We start from the raw sequence: 20,892 nt of genomic DNA on the forward strand, positions 1-20,892 counted from the left end.
GTAAACAGTTTACTGTAAGTATAGTGGTAAGTAAGTAAACAGTTTACTGTAAGTATAGTGGTAAGTAAGTAAACAGTTTACTGTAAGTATAGTGGTAAGTAAGTAAACAGTTTACTGTAAGTATAGTGGTAAGTAAGTAAACAGTTTACTGTAAGTATAATTTACTGTAAACAGCTTACTGTACAAACAGACGTAGCTACCTAAATCACAAGTTTGTCATGAAACATAGCCAAATTACTGTGACAGTTGCAAAATCGTGATGTGATCAGATGGAGTTTAAATACATCAATGGCACACGGCACACGCGAAGAAGGAAATATACTGAAATTTTGGCCTTTTTTCCACAGCTTAAGAAAATTCATTAAAAACGATTGATAATGACACGATTATTATAGGATTATAATTGCAGCTAGCTGTTTTAATGGATATTTTGGCAAACAAATTTATCAAACATTATCAAATCCATCATATACAGTGAAAACAATACATGCAAAGTCTCGATTGCGACACAGGAAATACATTCAATGCGGTTGATTAAGAGATGATAAAGTTAATGAAATGCCCAAATACGAAGTGAATAAAATGAAATAAGAATGAATCGATTATAATAACAAGCAGCTAATTAGCACTTAATTGATGATTACGTAAAAAACCAAATTAAAATGAGTTTGTAGTGAGTGCAAAAACTTCCAGCCCAAACCAAATCGTCGTTAATTCATCTTATCAATTGCCTCGGAATCGATCACTTGTTAGCAAGTTATGTTGATTTACTTTGCACAAAGACTGAACTCTTGATCGGGTGAGCAACAGAAGCAAGCTATAACGTAGGGCATTTCACAAGTCGCCATGTCGCCACCTAAGGGAAGAATTCATAAGGATTACATGCTCGGTAGAGCGTCGGTGCTTTGAAGTATAACCACCTACATGGCCACTTTGTCCCATGAAAACAATCCACAAAGAAAATCTCGTTTAAAAAAACCCCATGAACTAACGACATTCCAAGTTTAAACACGAAACACTTAAATCGCCAGTTAACCCAAATTACGATGTATAGAAGAGAAAGAGAGAAGACACACTTGAAACATTCACTGAAGCTAAACGAAAGAACAACATTTAAAGAAGCGACTTTCTGGACACCAAATATTGATTACAGCGGTTGAAGACTGCATTCTGGGAAATTCCCACAGCACTAAAATCTCTGGGGTTCTGATGATAACAGTCAGTCCATTATGGAAAAAGATGGCGATCAGAGAAATTCACGTGTAAAGCACGAGCAAGAACAAGCGGTTTATAGCCACAATAAGATCATGTTTCAGATTATATTTCTATGCAGGCAGATTTACATACTTATATGAACTTTTGGAAGAAATGAAAACTCGATACAATAATTCCGCTTCATGACGTACGCATAGCAAGACTTAAAAAATCAGAGCTGCTCTTCACAATGATATTAAATACCTGAAACAATTAAAACAAGTGTGAATGAATTCGCAGAAGCGATCAATGACAAGTCTAAAATGATCCCACAAACTAACCATTAAGTTAATTGAATGTCCGCCGTCATCCTAGACGCTATCGTAAACTGATAGACGTTTAAATCCAGATTAAAATACCTACTCAATGCAAAACCTCGCATGATCGCTTGTGCAGACAACAGGCACCCAACGTGAAGGTAATAACAAAAAAAGCCGGCTCCTATCACATGCATCATGTTTACAAGAATGGGATGAAACGAAAAGGCAACAACACCCATCAAATCTTCATGAAGAGGCGATAAAGGGTCATTCCGCTTGTAATTGAGCGCGGTTTTCAAACCATTAAAAGCATTATAGGAGGTCAAGTCTTAAAGGATCACGAAGGATAATAAAGGAACACAGACTTATATTTATTCCAACCAGTAGAACAAAAGCAACAACACGTAAATAGCATTCGCTTTTGGTGGGATGAATCATAGAAGGCGGCATTCAGAAAGCGAAATTAACTTATCCTCCGAGGAAAGCAATTTATCGACAACAGTGAACGATGATGAAGGATGTAAAGTGATCTTGATTCCGATAAAAAAACTACGATTCGTAATGATGATTACCGCAGTTGTTGTTCTGGTCTTCATAACCGGTCTTGTCATCGGTTTTTTCGCAAACCTTCAATCGTGTGCAGACATTCAACAACATGAAACAACTAAAAACGAGAACGCTCTATCATCCCTGCTACATGTTCTCAATAAAAAAGAGATAAGGGAAAACAACAGGTAAGCTTGGATTGCGCGGATAAAATCTCCTTCTTATCTTCATATTGAAATATTTATGGAGCAATACAATGCAAGAAATGATTGGCTATGATCAAACAAACACGTATGTTGCTTGAACACGGAATGACAAGAATGTTCCCGAAGTCTATCTTGTTAAAGCATTATAACTACAACAAACTGACCACAGGTCAGAACAAAGTTTTGACTTCAAACTAGCTTTTAAAAGACCTTGCATAACATTCAAACGAACCAAACACATACTACAGCACATGTATAAGCACGTTGTCACGCAGCGGCACTTGTTGACAACGGAAGGCAAGTTATTGTCAAAACGGGCATCAATAACAACCACAGTTTTCTCCTGCTGACCCTCACGTTGAAGGTATAGAGTGACAAGGCGGGTCAAATTTTTTAGTGCTGATGGAAAAATATCACAATAACAATAATGCAAGCAAAATTATATCACAAGTCATGAAATTGCCCAGCAAAGTTTATAGATCCTATAGAGATGTACAGGTCTTGATAATTAAGATTTTTGGTACGGCTTCAGTCACGGTACGATAAGCAACCAAACAAGCTATGTAGACATGCTTCCACTATAGAAAAGCTTACCAATTTATGTCGTTTGAAGACTATATCTTGTGGTTAGTAATTGCGCGTACATTTAAAGAAAAGCGCATGCACCCCGCGAACATGGGAGGAGAAAATCTCAAGTGCTTCAGCTCTTTTTGAAGACAGCCCTATGAATCAATTCGTCTCACTTGAAGTTCAAGCAATTCATTATCATTTGTGTTTCTATTTCTCGCCATCTGATAACACAGATTATAAAATATGACGGTACTTAAAGCGTATTTGTTAAACAAACACCTTGTCACATTACACGGTGTATTTTTTTAACCTTTACGATCAATCAAACACGAGAATGTGCTTTTAATTGCAAGCATTTATGTTTGTCTCGATGCAAAGTAAACATAAATTACTTTTAATTACCATTTATTAAAAGAGCGCGCGATAATAATTTCGAAATCATCAAGCTCAAAAACACGCTATCTGCGAAGATAAGCTAAAAAGGTCTTCGCAGTTTTAAAATTATCCTTTTTGTCATTATTGGATTGCTCACTAATTTACCAATGGTCAAAGGTGAACTTTTATCTCCGCTCGGAAATTGTTTGGCTTCATGTTCCAAAATTTAATTTCATATTATCCAAACCACACACATTGCTATCCCTTTGCCGGTGGATTAAACTGGTCGATACGGGGAGCTCGACCATGGCGTGCCATCATTCCACCCGAAGGTTAAAGAAAAAATGAAATATTGCCATGTTCAAAGACATTCGAATTGTAAACAAACAAAAATCTATTCTTCAAAATCAACCAACATGGCGGCCATGATACACATCGACAACTTTATAGCCAATGTGCTAATTTTCAAGCACAATTTTAAAAAATTAACGTGCAAGAACAGAGCAATGTTTTCATAGCAAACCACTGATTTCACCACGCAGGAGCACAAAAATGGAAAAACAAAAAGTACAATTGCGATGCCTTTTTCAACTTGTTTTACGTGTATGGTGGTGGGCTGTATAAAACTATACAGTTGTTTTTCAATAAGTTAAAATAGCAAAATACTCGAAATCCTTTGCAAAATCTAACTATATATCATGTGTTCATTTTTATGACCTGGGGCAAATGCATACCTATGAAAACACAACGACGCACAACATTCTTAAGCGCATGCTATGCAAAAGCAATAAATCCACTGTAAAAAATGATTGCTTAAAATAACCACATGATTGGTAAAAGTAACCATAAAAATATTGGTTAAAAAGGTGAAATGCATCTGAGGTAAACAATTTTTATGGTTATTTTAACCAATGAGTTTTTACAGCGTTTCCAATGTTCTTTCGCGTGGGCGCAAAATCTACATAACCGAGTGATTGCCAGGCCCCGTAATTCAGAAAATAAACCCTTTGTTCACGACGTATGCAGCTGCATCATTTTAAGGCTTTTCCGAGATTTTTTTTAAAAAAACACCCACTTATACAACTTAATTGGGCCACTCATAAAATAAAAAATTAAAAAGACGCGACGTCTTGTTGGCTTCTTAGCCACGCAATTAATCCGCTGGAGAGGGTTCGTCATATTTTCAGTCACGAAATATTTCTCATACTACATACTTTGAATGACAAATGTTTCTAATTTCATCATAGATGTACACCGTCAACCGATTGAATAATTGGTATTGCGTTTAAGTTTCCCCCCTGGAGGGCTCAATTAAACCTGGTTCTCATATAGTCGTCTGCATTGATTAAAATGAGTTTTTTCAGTCGTGTTGATAGAGCTCTGTCCAATCAGCTTGCGTTCTAAAAATGCCTGAGTGGACAAGACTGAAACGATTCGGATGGTTATTTATTAAAGAACCAGTCTCTAGATAGATGCTATAGTTAACAGCCAACTCGATTTCTCAATAAGTTGTTTAACACGATAGCTTATTTTTCAGTTAGATATAGTCCCTTAAAATCAACGCTGTTTTCCTCAAGATAAAATTTTTGCAAAACATTTGCACAACAATCTGTTCTCGACAACTAAACAAACGCGCATCTCTTGCGCTCGGCAAAATAATGAACAGGAAAACCCGCTCAATCTTTTTCAACATACATTGCAGATATTTTTCGAGCGAGCCCCATTTCGCTGGAACTCAAAGATCGAAGGATCTTGCCGACGAAATAAAAAAAAGATGGAAAAGTTACGGGTTCCATGTGGAAACATTAGCCTATAAAGTGTTGTTGCCTCGAGCAAAGGATGGCAGACCAGATTTTATGGAGATCAGAGATCAAAAAGGAAATATCGTCCTGAAACATGCTTTTGCCGCAGTGGTAAGTTTAAAGCCTGGTTCTCATCAAGTCACTCCGAGTCATCCGAGTCGTTCCGAGTCGTTCCGAGTTGTTTCGCTGTTTTTCAAAAAGACTGGGACGACTCAAGCTATGGAATTCTCATATACTCATACTGGCGCTACCGAGAAACTGCTTGATTGATTTCTGCGCAAAAAATTGAAAATGGCAGCTGTTGCTTTTCAGAGACAAAGTCTTTTGACTAGTTATTTGCTTCTTAAAATCGTTTTGCGTCATAAAAAGGTCGCTTGCATTTCTGAAAGGTCATTTCGGTCGTCCGCATAGAGCAAAGTTCTATCCAAGCGACCCTGGTCGTTTCAGTCGTGTGAGCCATTTGAGGTCATCTCTGTCACCTTTGAAATGTTCTCGTACAGTCGCACGGGTCGTCTGTGAAATTTTGGCAAGACTGAAACGACTCGGACGACTACATGAGAACCAGGCTTAAGCGCGTATTGAAGTTACTCAAGGAATATAGCATTTACAAAGCCTTTGTTTCAAGTTATATGGCATGTAAAGTCATAAAATGCAAGCAAGTATTAGTGAAATACAAGTACGCACCCCCCCAAGGACAGACGCCAGCAAAGCCAACAACATAACGTGAACATTTTATGCTTTGACACACCTGCAATGCCGTTTCCTTTTCCTGTAGGGGAAAGCAGATCCGACGAGCGAAACTGTTTGGACCGTACCTCGTTTCTTCTTCTACGGTGCATCGGGCCAGGTCCAAGGGGGATTAATTTACGCCAATGAAGGAGAGAAAGACGATTTTAACAATCTAAAAAATATAAACATAACATCCTGTACTGGTTCCGTCGTACTCATAAAATCGGTTAACTTTGAAATTTTAAATAAGGTAAAACTCAAATGCATATTATTGAACTATACATCACGCAATTTAACATCTATTATTCTATGAACCATTGAAGATCCAAAATGCGTATGAATGCAATGCAACAGGCGTCTTATTATATAAACCACTTTATAAACCGTCAGAGAGCGGTCCAGTTTATCCGAACGGAACAACATTACCGGAAGAAAAACTGATGGCAATAAGTCTCAGGAAGACGTGGGACTTTGGTGACCCGCTAACGCCAGACTTGCCTGCGACAGATGGCATTTACAGATTAGAAAATCCGAATTTGCCAGTCAAGATTCCTGTTCAACTAGTTGAAAATTCAATCGCCATGAAGTTATTACAACAATTAGAAGGCAAGAGCTCTCTGTGCGTAGTGATTTTTTAACAATCTATTCTATTTTCATAATCTATATATAGTCCATTTATAAAACAATAAGTCGAATGCTCAATTTACAACAATACTCGTCCTACTTTAGGTGAGTCAATGCCAGAGGAATGGAAACCAGATAACAAGAGTAATTATCGAGTAGGGCCATTATTGAAGAACAATGCAACCCTCTACCTTGCTGTGAACTCACAATCACAAATGACGACAATCTATGACGTCATTGGCACCGTGTACGGCAAAGAAGAGCCAGATTCCTGGGTACTAATCGGTAACCATAGGGACGCCATAGCATTCGGCGCCATAGACTCTGGGAGCGGTACGTCGGGCATGCTGGAATTGTCACGTGGCATTGGCGAAATCTTAAAGACAGGTAAATGAGATCTAATGACATTCCGACCATGAAAGTAAAGATAGCTCGACTATAATGAATTTAAGTGACCAATGGGGGATCAAGTCCATAAGGCACGCCTGATTTATCAAATCGTTAAGCGAAGCATATGCCTGCCATGATCTATGTGAACTTTTAACAGATTCACCCAACTTGTAATAGGTTGGAAACCGAGAAGAACATTAAAGTTTTGTAGTTGGGGAGCAGAGGAAGTGGGGCTGCTTGGTTCAATAGAATATGTCGATGACAATAGGAAATTACTTCAACAAAGAGCAGTAGCTTATATCAATATGGACATGCTCGTACATGGCAACGACAGTTTGAAAGTCAGCGGTAATCCAATGATGGCAAACTTGGTGTATTCACAAGCGAAATTGGTGAGTGATCCACACGGACCTGACGAGACGCTCTATTCAACGTGGAAAAAAGGACGGCCCGACAAGATAAACGCAGAGAAGCCCCAATATTACACATTAGGACTTGGATCCGACTATATTGCTTTCTATGAAATAGCAGGTATGGAAAAAAAGAACTATCTGTGTGTGTGTAGGAAGGGGTTCACAATGCTTGCGCAAATCACAACGTTATTCAAAAATAGCCCAACGCATCTCAAGGTGGATGGGGGATCTACAATGATATAATAGGATATTCTTTTGTAAAATATCAAAGATAACATGGGCTTCCGAACACACGCGGAATCCATTATACGTCTTCCATCTTTTCTCTGTGTTTTTAAACTAGGATTTAGTGCAAACATCAAAAATAAAAATTTCCCAAAGAGATTATAAATGATACATGCATCATTAATTATTTATGATCTCTATAAATTTCACACTATAATTCGTCATATCGCTTGCACACTTTAATGCATCAAAGCCATCAATAAAAAGAAACAACGACAACAAATTGCAAATAACGTTTGTATTCCAGGAATACCGACTGTCGATCTTCAGTATGGTAAAGTACCCTTTCGTCTACCGCGAGCCTACCATACCATCTACGATACGTATCACATGTCCTCTCTTTATGACCCGAATTTCGAGATTCACCTGGCGCAAACAAAGTACGCAGGAAGAATTTTGTATGGACTCTCCAATGCTGTCATTGTACCTTTTCAACTCAGCTCGTTCGCATCGACATTGAGAGGAATTATAAACAGAACACGAACAATGTATGAAAAAGAACTTAAAGCACAAAACATAACCTTGAATGGAATCACAAACGAAATGAACGCGTTGCAAAATGCCGTGAAAAGCTTTGAATCCGGGATTAAATCCGACTTGAATTCGTCGCAAATCACTTTGCTAAACAGCCGTTTGATTTCTTTTAACAAGTTCTTTATGTCACCAGAACCAATTCCGAGCCGATTCCGTTGCAGAAATTTAGTTTTTGGTATACCTCAGTCGCTGCAGTATCCTAACATCACCCTTGCCGGTGTAACAGATACAATTTTGATTGCAAATCGTACAAACGACTGGGAAATGGTAAAAAGACAAATATCACTAACACAACACGCAATTAGACAAGCAAGAAAGTCATTGGAGATGCCGTGAGCAACAACACTATGAAAAATGAATATTGTTCAGGAAAGCCATTTTGAAAATATGAGGTGTGACATAATTCAAAAGATTTCCATGTGAAAACTGTCTTAGTGTATTTCATAATGTATTTCCCACCGAACTTATATCAACGAACAATCACAATAACCAAAACTCATCCGGTGATATTTATGCTTATGAATGAAAATAATTCAGTAAAAGTTTCATTAGCTTAGTCGTAAGTTATAATAGATAATTTTTTTTCAAATTAATTCGACAGACTTGCGTGCATTTCAATTTCTTCGCGGTTTTCTGCATAGTCGAAAGTAAATCTTTGTTTTACACATCCATCGTAATATGGACCAGTGACCTAACTAGCGTAAATAATTACTACAACAGACCATCGAACTAAAACACACGGAACCCTACCTGCAATAGAAAAGTCTAATAAGTTCTTGAAGCCAAATTCTATACCCAGACACGCGAGATTACAGCCAGACACGCGAGATTACACCCTGACACACGTATGTAGTCAATGAATTTTCAGAACTCGAAACACTAAACACGCGTGTCTGGGTGTAATCTCGCGTGTCTGGGTGTAATCTCACGCGTCTGGGTGTAAGATTTGGCTTCAATAATTTGCTTCAGATAGCGTTCCATGTATTTTAGTTCAATGCAACAGACTTATAAATTAGTTTTGACTAATTGTAAAAATAAACAGATTAAGAAAAATGACAAAATGCTAGTAAGGCTGCAGGCCTGCACTGCTGACGACAATTTTTACATATGAAATATTTAGGCCACACCAACTCAGGCTTGAGTTTAGCCACCTACATCCATTAGTACAAGCTGTGTGATTCCGTTCACTACAGTTAAGACTTATTTAACCGAACACCCTTGCAACCACAACCTGGTGGCCCCTGCGACCACAACCTGGTGGCCCTTGCGACCACAACCTGGTGGCCCTTGCGACCACAACCTAGTGGCCCTTGTGACCACAACCTGGTGGCCCTTGTGACCACAACCTGGTGGCCCTTTTTCCCATTGGGAAAGTTCACAATGATTTTTTCAGTAAAGCATGAAATTTTATAACAAACGTCACAATAGACTAACATTATTTTGGTAATAATGGTATTAAGGCTGCGATTTGCTTAAAATTGGCCACTCGCACCAGTGGCAGATCTAGGGTACCTCAAAATAAATTATAGCTGCTCAGTTTTATATTGAAAGTTCTTTCAGAAAAACACTATTGGTTTGGAATTTCTAAAGGTAAAATTTTACCAATGAATTTATCTCTAACGTGCTTAGAAATGTAAATATACTTCAAACTGCGCTGCAGTAATTTTGAGGTAGCCTAAATCAGCCACTTGCTCGCACGCATTCAACATCGAAATGTCAAGGCGAGAAAATAACGTCTGCGGTCTGTCTGGTTTAAGTTTGTGTGCATAAATAAACCTTACCTTTCAAGAAGTTACAGAAACTTTATCTAGTCGTTATTAAGCATCCACCAATTTGATGAAAGTGCAGGACAGCTCAAACATTTTCCCTAAAGATGTTTAGTAGAAAGATAACTAATAAATTCATAAATTCCGTGCTACACGTGTATTATTAAATTGCACTTAAATTCGGTCATTTAAAGTAAATTTACTGAAATGATTACAAGAATCTTTATACGAGATACAGTACCTTCGTTATGGATCATGAACAATAAGAATTGTACGGTATAAGTTTTGGTAAGCTGAATTCTGACAAGCGACTCAAGTCAAGAATTGCACATTGGCTGCCATATTAAATTTGGTCTGCGAACGAACTGGAACGAGTAAATCAAACGCATATGCGCATATGTTAAACGCAATATATTCAGGAAAATATTTTCAGTCTTTATGAACCCTGGTTACTAATATGTGAAGGATGAAATTTGTGAAATTTGTTATCAATACCTTTTTGTTTTCAAGAAAATGCTTTCCATCACTCAGTCGTTGAATACGTGGCGCAGTTAAATTGACGGAGAAAATGTTGGTTATAAGTAAAAAATGCATCACAAAAAGCAGTTATCTAAGTTTGGAAACCTTTGCCAATCTATTGTAACAATTGATGAGCTGGAAGCTGAGTTGAATTCTGGGTTTGCGATTTAAAAGGTTGATGAATCAATTTTGTAAACTAACATTCAACCCTCTCTCCTCCATCCTTTTCAAAAACACAAAAATTATGAGATTACATTGCCCTTTTTTTTGTTTTAAACTTAGTAATAATATTAACATCATAGCAATCACTCGCTTCTAGCTTTAACCTTAGAAATAATGCAGGTGTCTCTTAGTTGTTTTTGTGGCGTTTGTAGGGGAAAAAGTATACCTAATTTTCTTGTTTTCCAGCTCGAACTCTTTTGAAGTAATATCACGTTGTTAGGAAAGTAGGACAGTTCCATCGTTTCGCTGTTGTTTTAGCTTTAAACAAATCACTGGCTTTTGAACATGGCTTGAATAGTAAGAATGATTACATCTCCATTTGAAATTAACGTATTAGTTTGTTGTTGTGAATAGTGAATTTGATTAAATTGTTTTCATTGATCGACACTGAACTTGGGATTTTATGGCTCTCGGCGCAGGACCGGCCTCATAATACGCGCAGCTTGCTGTGTGTTTAGCGTCACTAAAGAAACCTGATATTTTACTTCCGTACACCTTGAACTATTTCGTTGACACTTATCTAACGCCTCCGTGATGCCGGGAAACCTGGCACTAGCGTAGATATTAGATAAGCTAGGAGCAAAAACAAGATGTTTGAACTGTTCTCTACCAGGAAGACCACCGGGGTGTAGAAAGGATTTTTCAACTTGCATCATTTGATCGTTTAAAATGCGAACTTTTCGATAGGCCTCCTCGCCTTCGTAGGAAGCCAAATGCGCTTCAAATGCTTTGGCATACTTCGTGAAACTTCGCACTGCGTTTCCAAGATGCTCCAGTGAGATATTCCTGTTTTGCAACACAGTGATAAACGTTTTTTCAATATACTCGAGCGAATCATTGAGAACCTTTGCATAATCTAAGACACTGCTCATAGGCAGCAAAGGTTTGTCGCTTAAACGCAATAGAAGTTTAGCAGTGAGCTTCGCGATTGTTAAATGAAGTTCATAATCAGGATCGAGGTGCTGTTTGATCCAGTCGTATGTGTCAGCCAACGCATGATAAACTGGATAAGGAAATGCCAGTTTTTTCTCGTCAATAAATAGATACCCATAATCAATAGCAGGAATTCCAAGGTATTGATAAAATGGAGCATAGTCGCTGAATGCCCCGAGAGTTCGTATATTTGGTTTAGTACTCCCGGAGGATGAATCCCGCTCGACCATGACGTCATAGAGAGTTCTGCTGCGGTCATAAGGATCAGTAACATCGCCTACCACATTTCTAATAAGATCATTAAGCATTGGACTGGAATATGCTCGTATGGTATAGTTACCACATACAGCCAAGTCTAAGTTCAGATAGACCACAGCGCGATCTGAAAGTACCTTGAAGTTTTCTTCGACATACTCTGTTGAGCCAATCAAAGCATATTCTTCCGCTGACCAGCTACAAAACTTAATAGTCCTGCGAGGACGCCAACCCGATCTCAGCATCATGCCTAGAGCACGTGATAGTTCCATCATTATAGAGGTTCCGCCTACCGAATCTACAGCACCTTTAACCCAGGAATCGCGATGAGAACCAATGAGAACAACACGATCTGGTTCCACGCTGCCTTTTATGGTGCCAATGACATTCGAAACATTCTTAAGGGTATTTTCAGTGTGAACTTCCAAATTGATAATATCTCCTGGGGTCTGAAAGCCGGGGCCAAAGCGATATGTTATATTGAAAGCACCTGTCCAAGTAGGAGGCACTTCAGGACCTAAGTGATAAATAACCTCTTAAAAACAACATTGGGAAAAGTTTGAAAAACAATCATCTTTAAAAATATGTAAATTTGTTAAATAAGAGATCCTCCATGTTGATGTTACGTTGTGTCTTGTCCAAGTGTACTCTGAGTTTTCATGTGATTTAGTAGAAATCTACCATCAAGTGATGATGTTAACGGTTTAAAACATTCATTTTATAGAGACCATGATTTTGAGACACAAAATTGCACGTTCACATCCAGGCCTAATGATTGTGATGAACAAACGTTTATATGATGGAAAAACTCAGAATACCATGCTTATGTAGAAAACCATGATTTTGAGACACAAAATTGCATGTTCACATCCAGGCCTAATGATTGTGATGAACAAACGTTTATATGATGGAAAAACTCAGAATACCATGCTTATGTAGAAAACCATGATTTTGAGGCACAAAATTGCAAGTTCACATCCAGGCCTATTGATTGTAATAAACAACGTTTATATGATGGAAAAACTCAGAATACCATGCATATGTAGAAAGACGTTTATCATAAACAAAAGAAGATTTTTCGCATTTCATGCAAAATTACTGTGGAAGAGCTATTGAACAGATTATTTTTATTGGGGAAGGGTGGGTGGGTGGTGGAGGGCTAATCATTAATGAAGTATGGTTTTGATATAAAACAAAAACTGTGCTGCTCATCTTAATGTAAAATCTAAGAAAACGTTAATAATGGCGAAACCTTTCATTCGTTTCAATAACACTTCAGCTTCTTCAGAGGTGATCACGTGAACTGGTATCTTCGGCAAGTTCACAGACCAATTACGATACATTCCTAAGGTCGAGGGTAAACCATGAGTAAGAGGATCACCAAAGATAGGTCCGGGATTTACCGAGCCTCTTTGAACAGCATTTGGTGGCAGCGACCATGAGCCACTCCCATATGCAGAATAATCAGCTGGGTCGGAATACAAGATAACGCCTACAGCTCCATTTTCGGCAGCCAACGAAACCTGTTTGGATTCAAGAATAAAGTACATGTGTTAGAGAAGTGACTTTAAGGTGGAAAAGACCGGGAATGATTCGCTTGAACGACAAAAAAAGGTCACCAATGAATTCCTTATGAAAAAATGGATCCATAGATTATAGGGTGTCTGCATGTGACGTCAAGCGGCCAAGTTGGAGGTCTACATCAAAGTGCCGATGCTCAACAAACCATGAAATTAACATTAATTCCGTTCACTATATGGGATTTTCCTCCAACAAGGCGAGCGATGCAAACACCCTATGGACATAGATACTCATTTTCAATTGAAAACAAAATGAGTTAAACACCAAGGTTACATAGTCAAAAGATATCTATAGAAACTAGTCACGAGGCTTTACATGTTTGTAGATGTAGATGTAGATGTAGATTTACTTTATCACGAAGTTTTCTTATCGAGAGAAGTTTCATTGACATCCTTCAATATCTATCGGCTTATATACCTTAATTCCTCGAAAGATCTTTCCATATCGAATCAATGCAATGGAACCGTTTAACGACACCCCATAATCACGAAGCTTGTTAAAATCTTGCTGCATTCCATAGTTTACATAGACAAGATTTCCTGACACATTTCCTGCTGAAGAATAACCAAGGAACGACGGCACACCGTCGACATCAAGGATATCTGCAGTCTAATAAAAAAGCTGATCATAAAAAAAAAACAAGCAAGTTGTTCCACTGGGAGTTTGCTCAAAGCTCGTTTAACATGGATTTTGACGGTATTTTCAACTGCACCGAAGTCTTTCAACAATGTTTTCTTTGAACTTCTCCACGTGTTAAGCAGTTCTTTATGCGAATGTTTAATCTGATGACACGAATGAGGTAGTCATCACCAAAAGTCGACTGCTTTGAGCAAACTCGTGAATGAACTGTGATCATTTTGGTAAGCACTTGAGAAATAAAACTACATTCATCTACGCTAAATGCCGTTTTAAAACTTGATTTCATATGGTGACTGTAAAAGACGATATTTTTCAACCAAAACAATTTAAACGTAAAGTAATCACAAATCATTCAAATCAAGACATTCATGAATGAAAGATGAGCCATTATATAAAAATATGTCAGGAAGAATTCTGACCTCAAATATCGTGAAGCCATGTCCATCAACGATTTTCACTTTGTTGCTGAGATTTTTCTTTGGAAAAGACAAAAGCACTTCATATGTAGGTAGCTCGACATAAAATCCATACTTTTTCCAAGAACTTTCTATCATTCCGGCCAGTTCCACATCCCGTCGAGACGCTGCCAGATGCGGTTTTCTCGAAAATTCCCTACGTTTATCGAAAGATATATCATATGAGTTTTTTTTTCATCCGATGAAAACGAAGGTCGTTTAGTAAAACACCAATATTCATTGAATCCTTATTGGTGAAACGCCCATTTGGGTCTGACCCGTTCCCACACGCTTCCCGGCAAACATCTTTTCACAACAAGATTTTATCTTGTCCAACCTAATTGTTTTTCCACCATATCAAAGCACAGCAGTTCGCAATGCCATCGAACTGGTAAAAAACATCAAAAGAGACAGTAGGATACTTCAGATTGTATAATTAAGTACAGATAAAAATGCTATGACGACTACAGATGTTTATCGAACCCTTTAAAAAAACACAAACGTAATTTACATAAACTGCAAATTTATGCGCATGTCGACTTTGTCGATTGTTTTCAGTACTTCATGAAGAAATGAATGATTGTGACAATTATCAAAAAAATGACGATGGATAATGGAGTCAGAGAGCACTGCTCACTCGGAGCTCATGAGATGATCGTGGAAGAAAAAAAGGCATTGTGTACAATCGTTCAAGGTTACTTACAGATCAACGTGGTTCATTACGACTAGAATATTCGAAACTCCTAAGTTCTACGTATGTAATGGCAATTTCATCGATGACAGTTTTTTTTTTCAATCGAAAAGATGTTCTCCAGCAGACGCAGTAAGTCGCTTCGATAAATCAAGGGACTAACTTCACTTGTTTAATGAAGATTATGAAATGGTGTGCTTTTTACGTGTCAATAGACAGACAAATCAGCGTTGGTGGTCAAAATAACCTTAATAACCCAAGACAATGTCACCTTGATGGACACATTGACAAGATTCCACGACGTTTCATGGCAAATATAAATCACCTACAATGACACATTGTGTGATCCCACTCCAACCTCTAGACACCCGGGTATGTTCTCGAATGTGGCACCATTAACATGAAACAACAAAAAACAATGTTTGTACAAGATACACCGGTCTTTCATCGCCAAACTACAACATGTTCAATACAGTTATGGCGCTAGTATGTTCAAGTCATATCAATTTCGTTCACATGCTTCTTCGCGCAAAATGAAAGGAATTCAAAATGTTTTGCAGCATTGAGCCCTACGGTATGAATGAATGGTTTAGTTCATAACTGGAACTCAACTTACTTGCGCAACTGCATCCACATTACAGCAGTGTTTATAAAATATATGCCCTGTTCTTTTCACGCATTTTATTGTAAATAACTCTTCATTAATTAAATCCTGTCTTGATCAGTAAAAAGTACATTTAGGCATTTAAAACGTTTTAAAACGAATACACAAAATATAAAAAGATATAAACTGAAATCAAACATCTACCCAACTCTTTAAGAGATAATCATACATACAAGAAAGACTCTGACTTGGGAAATTTGTATGAATTGCAGTACGCCGTGCGGTATATTTGAGTTAGGTAAATTCTTTTGAAAACAAACTTCAGGCCCCCTTTGTCAAACGCATCATGTGGCGGAACTTTGTTAAGGTTAAACGTGACTTTGGTCATGGAAAATTAGTCAATGATTTTCTACTAAAGAGACTTTTCGATTTGGAATTCGATTGCGAAAAAGTTAAGTTTGCATAATCCTATTTCAGATCGGATTTCCGAACTGTTGTCGTCAACAGTCCAATCGTAGAACAATAGGATTTGCAAGCAAGTATGCCATTTTTAAATAACTTGGAATGAACGTTCGAGGGTACTTCTTCGTCTCCTTTACTATATATATGTTAATAAATGACTTTTCCAAACTCCACATTTCGTCCGGCAAAAAATAACGTTCGTCTTTTACCCCGAAGTGCGATAAGATTGTACCTAAGATAACGTGGATACAATTTTCCCCGGGGATAAAAACCTCTAACGTCGAGATCACCACAAATGGTTAAAAGACGTCCATATAAAATACGCTACATTCCACGTCAATCTTATACTAAATGATGCAACGTGATTGTAATTGAAAGAATATTTATGGAATTCATCCGTTAAGCGTTGTGCACACACGTACAACACACGTGTCTATGAAGTGCCTTTTGGATTAAAATTTGTCGAAGATTTGCCAAGGAAGACTTAGAGTTTCGTGATATCCGTGTGTCGAACGACGATCGAGCAGAACAAACGCAGGACAAATCATTACAAATCGAAATTCAAAATCCAAGCAGCGTTGATGTGAATATGTTCATGTCATTTTAAGATAATTACGTAAAAAGTAATCTATCAACTGCATAGCAAAAGGGATTACATATCCGAATAAAACGTGTTTCATAATCATTCGATAATTCGCTTACCATTTACAAACATTGAACATAAATTTACGAATCGTAAAATGAAAAGATGATATGTATGTACCTTGACGTGTTTTCGATCTTTTTCTTGTTCAACATACTAAGAAGCTGTACTTCTCGACTTTTGTCATAACCATGGGAGCAATCTTCTGTCATTTTATCCATGCAACCGTCATCCTTCTTTGAAAGAAAATGCCCAAGCAAAAACCCCAGTAGAACCGCCAAAAGGATGGCTGCAATGAAAAGTATAAGAAAATGCCTCTGTTTTAGCGTCATTTCGCACGACCGTGTCCCCACCACTGTACCCAGTAGCTGTATGTGAGGAGATATGATCATAAAGTTCGTATTTAAGGATGCTTGATTGGAAAAGTTGCCAGCAGCGATATGCTAGAAAAAGTTCACAGTTAGATTGTGAGCCTCCAGGTGTGTCTAATTGCGCGTTCACAACAGGTGAGGTGAGCATTCAAAACCTTTAATCGTCGAGCAAAAATCACTTGACGACTATTTGATAGCAAGCAATTGAGCCAGCGTCCAGCTACCTTATAAATGAGAATATCTTAATCGCGACTAATGTCAACAGGATTGCCCAACACAATCATACTTGCTTATGTCGCTATATTTAGAACCAAATCCTTCGCAGTTCAGACATGTACTTTAGCGTGCATGTGACGGCTAAAGATAGTGTTGCCCGTGTGGACAGGCAAAAGCGAGGCGCGCTTCATTTTATGGAAAACAAAAGATAAAATTGACGGCAAATTATTGATGGAATTATTGGAATTTCTAATAGCTAACGATGAAAGAACGCATTGCTTGAATATACACTCGCTTCAATCAAAGCAGGGATGAATTCATCGCGACACAAGCAAAGATAATTTTTTGAAAAAATGTTGTTAAAGTCAAACTTAAGGTTAATTCATATACGAGACTTGTAATGGACGCAATTTAGAAACATACACAAACACGACATTTGTTTCTCTATGCAAAACATTTGACACGTCTTAATTTACAAACGGATAAAGTTCGTTGTTTTGACGAAATCTCGACGGCTTTTCCATCAGAATTTGTAGCTAGTCAAAACGATTTTCCAAATAACGTGAATTCATTTCAAAACTCGTAACAGATTTTTCGCAATCAAACAGCGATTGAGGCAGCCGAAAATCCAAATTTGAGGCTACGTTTGAGGAATTCGGTGAGAAAGTGGAACATATTAACCCCCCACAATTTTTGATGTGGGGAGCTACAGCATCACCCACCCTCCCCACCAGAGCTTCCTGTTTTTTCTTTTACGTCAAGAATTGAACATCCCAGCAATTCCTGCTGTTCATATGTTGAAGAATCAAACAAATGCCGCCAAGTCAAAAGAAATCCTTTAAAATTGTTACTATCGTTTTTATTAAGTATAAATATAAGCGAAAGACAGAGCAACTTTACTGTTGGCACAAAATCACTTCTTGTTTTGGTTGTCGTACTAGTTGCAGTAACCGACTCGCTAAATTCGCCACGAGCAAGTTATTACATGAATCAAAAACGCCCTCCGCTCCTCCTTCTCTTGCTCGCTGGGGGTTGGAAATGGAACATGTGTTGTAATGCGCAAGTATAAAATAGTATTCGCGTATCTTTATGTACAAAAAAAATCGTTTCAATTCAAAAGAACCGAGGATCGATTGATTCATGCGATATCTTCAGTACCCATGTTCCGTACGATGGCCCAGGGGATTGCGTGGCTTACTAATATCCATGTAAATTGATATAGAATTATCTAGACCGTTCTATACATCTATAATAATACATGATTGCATTACATTATGAAATATCTCACCAACTTAAATGCAATATCCGAACATAATTTAGATGAATAACTTTACCTATGAAAACAGGAAGAAGACGCCTGAAATAACCAGAAAAGCATCCAAAAGAGCAGCAAAATGCGTGCTGAACTCTTTGTTCATATTGTAATAGTTGCATGGTTACAGCCATTCAATAACTTGTCTACGAATGAGATAAAAAAAGTAAAAGAAAGGACCAAGCATAAAAAACCCTGAAATATTACACTTCAGAATTCGTCAACAAGTCCACCCATGTTTACTCTTCCAACATTTGGATGGCAGAAAGGATGACTAGCTACTTGTTTAAACAAGTCTTCGATGTCATCTGTTGCATAACAAGTGATTCAATTCATACCTTTTGATTCGACGGTGTTCAAAAACATACCTTTTGACTTCCAGGTTGAAGCTACACCATGTACGACCAACCTACGACTGAGCAACACATGCAGTTAACGATAAGTTAATCCGTGAATGGCTTCTACGGGGGAATGCACGAAATTATTACGCCACCAACCTCCAGCTATCAGATTCTCGGCTAGCCACAGCGTACGGTCAACAAAACTGTCCAACACATTAAGACAAGACATAAATGTATTAATAACGAGAAAAAAAAGATAACTTTAGTGAACGCAAACTTTATCTAAGAACAAAAACTTTAAAACTGAGAACCTTTGGTTGAAAAGGTTTTCAATTGTGCATTAGAGATCGTCATTCACAGGGGAGAAATTATAAAAGTTTGTTTATTATCCCGCGCGTCAGTTGAATTTCGATGTATTTTTACTTTCGTAAAACATAGCGGTATGCCACAATTAACTGCATTTTCGAGCCAAACTGTGAAATATGACACACCACATGCGAAAAAAAGTACATTAATGACATATCCTTCCATCGCTTTCTAGAAAAATTCTCAAATCTAATTTTCGTTATGACGTTGCGATGGTCAAATGGAAATAATCAACAGCAATATCCTGAAATGTAAATGACAAAACATGCGGCGTAGCTGTACAATAGCAAAGTAAATTCACCAACAGTATGAAATTCATTCACCAGAGCTGGAGGGGTGATCGATTGCGCAAAAAACACTTCAAATTTCCTGTCGGTCAAGGTGTATCATAGTGGACTATTGTGTACCGATTTTCAATTTGCAATTGGATTAAAGTTGGAAAATTCCACCTAAGACCAACACGTGATCAATACAACACTATATGCATTAGCTAAACTATCAAATATTATCGCGTTTTCATGAAGCAAAGAAAAAGAAATGTTTTTAAGATGAAAACCTTCGGGCAAAGCACATGTGGAAACAGTTATAGCATGTCAATGGTGAGCTGTTACAGTATTCGATTGTTCGAAAAATGAATAAAGTTGTGCTATTTTTCAAGCTAAAGCCAAATCGTGTCACATAAACGTAGCAAGGTAAAATCGCCAGCAGTCGCACGACAACGTTGAAAAATTTTTAAATTCCAAAATACTTCAGCTTCATAAAATATTTAAGTTGCGAGAAACATTTTGAAGGCCATTGTCTTATTAAAAGAACACACACACCCAGTAATCAAACAAAAAAGTTCTTGCGGCCTAAATCAATCAACAACCAGAGTCAGTCATTCAAGGTTAGAATCAGATCTCCACCCATGTCAAATAACTTATGTACCGCAATGTTTAATGCACGCTTGAAGGTCAGAGAAAGGAGATGTCTTGGAACAAAATAATACTAACATGGAGAATGTCATCTCCATTGATTTTTACATAACAATGGCGTCATGCATGCCAACCCTTTAACTGCACCCAAAGGCGGTAAAGGGGTTGTGAGCCATAACCTTGAATGTCATGCATCAACTGAGCTTCTAATTTTAGCATTCTGTGGTGAAACCAAACTCTATTCATAAAAACATTTTGTTAAAGCTATATTTTCCAGCCAAGATGCACGTAGTTCAAATTTCCACTTACTTCTCTGATATTTATCCATTGTATATGTTAATGGTAAGTTTTAGGATTTTAAATAAACTGTTCATGAAAGATAGCGAAAATAGCCAAAGTTCTGCATATTGCATGAATGCGGCGGATCAAGAGATAGCAAGAAAAAATTATCTCGTACTGCAGTATTTTTAACTCTTGTGGCTGACAGAAATGATCAAAACTTGCTATAAATAAAACGAAATGACGCATTTGCCGTACTTAAAGTAAAACATCCACGAAGAATGGCCATTGTTTATATTTTAAAGAAAAAAAACGCCGCATACTGCTATATTAAA

At 37.6% G+C, this 20,892-nt stretch overlaps 2 protein-coding genes across 5 annotated transcripts in view; one reads left to right on the forward strand and one right to left on the reverse strand.

The window, feature by feature from the left end:
- LOC124438437 (putative N-acetylated-alpha-linked acidic dipeptidase) overlaps nucleotides 1–8,581 on the forward strand; it is an 11,448-nt gene extending 2,867 nt beyond the window's left edge. Inside the window, exons 1-7 of one of the 2 annotated variants that reach the window (XM_046988570.1) lie at nucleotides 1,023–2,248; nucleotides 4,914–5,124; nucleotides 5,789–5,992; nucleotides 6,066–6,348; nucleotides 6,472–6,753; nucleotides 6,934–7,287; nucleotides 7,702–8,581. In XM_046988570.1, the coding sequence (XP_046844526.1) occupies nucleotides 1,944–2,248; nucleotides 4,914–5,124; nucleotides 5,789–5,992; nucleotides 6,066–6,348; nucleotides 6,472–6,753; nucleotides 6,934–7,287; nucleotides 7,702–8,324 (2,262 nt within the window). In that variant the 5' untranslated portion in view covers nucleotides 1,023–1,943 and the 3' untranslated portion in view covers nucleotides 8,325–8,581. Of the gene's footprint in view, nucleotides 1–1,022; nucleotides 2,249–4,913; nucleotides 5,125–5,788; nucleotides 5,993–6,065; nucleotides 6,349–6,471; nucleotides 6,754–6,933; nucleotides 7,288–7,701 lie in introns of those variants that run through there. The other variant, XM_046988571.1, reaches the window with a different exon arrangement.
- The window catches only part of LOC124438439 (N-acetylated-alpha-linked acidic dipeptidase 2-like), a 27,201-nt gene extending 7,150 nt beyond the window's left edge, over nucleotides 1–20,051 (reverse strand). The window contains exons 1-10 of one of the 3 annotated variants that reach the window (XR_006946094.1): nucleotides 19,155–19,262; nucleotides 19,026–19,072; nucleotides 18,680–18,803; nucleotides 16,879–17,047; nucleotides 14,323–14,515; nucleotides 13,682–13,873; nucleotides 12,936–13,206; nucleotides 9,996–12,200; nucleotides 9,770–9,855; nucleotides 5,762–5,914 (exon numbers count right to left, since the gene is read on the reverse strand). Coding sequence is in view for 1 of the 3 variants with exons in the window: in XM_046988572.1 (XP_046844528.1) it covers nucleotides 10,897–12,200; nucleotides 12,936–13,206; nucleotides 13,682–13,873; nucleotides 14,323–14,515; nucleotides 16,879–17,047; nucleotides 18,680–18,791 (2,241 nt within the window). In the remaining 2 variants the exon portion in view is untranslated. Of the gene's footprint in view, nucleotides 1–5,761; nucleotides 5,915–9,769; nucleotides 9,856–9,995; nucleotides 12,201–12,935; nucleotides 13,207–13,681; nucleotides 13,874–14,322; nucleotides 14,516–16,878; nucleotides 17,048–18,679; nucleotides 19,263–19,309 lie in introns of those variants that run through there. The other 2 variants (XR_006946093.1, XM_046988572.1) reach the window with 2 other exon arrangements.
- Nucleotides 20,052–20,892: the final 841 nt, after the last annotated feature.

The sequence above is a fragment of the Xenia sp. Carnegie-2017 genome, unplaced genomic scaffold (genome assembly GCF_021976095.1).
Source record: "Xenia sp. Carnegie-2017 unplaced genomic scaffold, XeniaSp_v1 HiC_scaffold_19, whole genome shotgun sequence".
NCBI lineage: Eukaryota > Metazoa > Cnidaria > Anthozoa > Malacalcyonacea > Xeniidae > Xenia > Xenia sp. Carnegie-2017.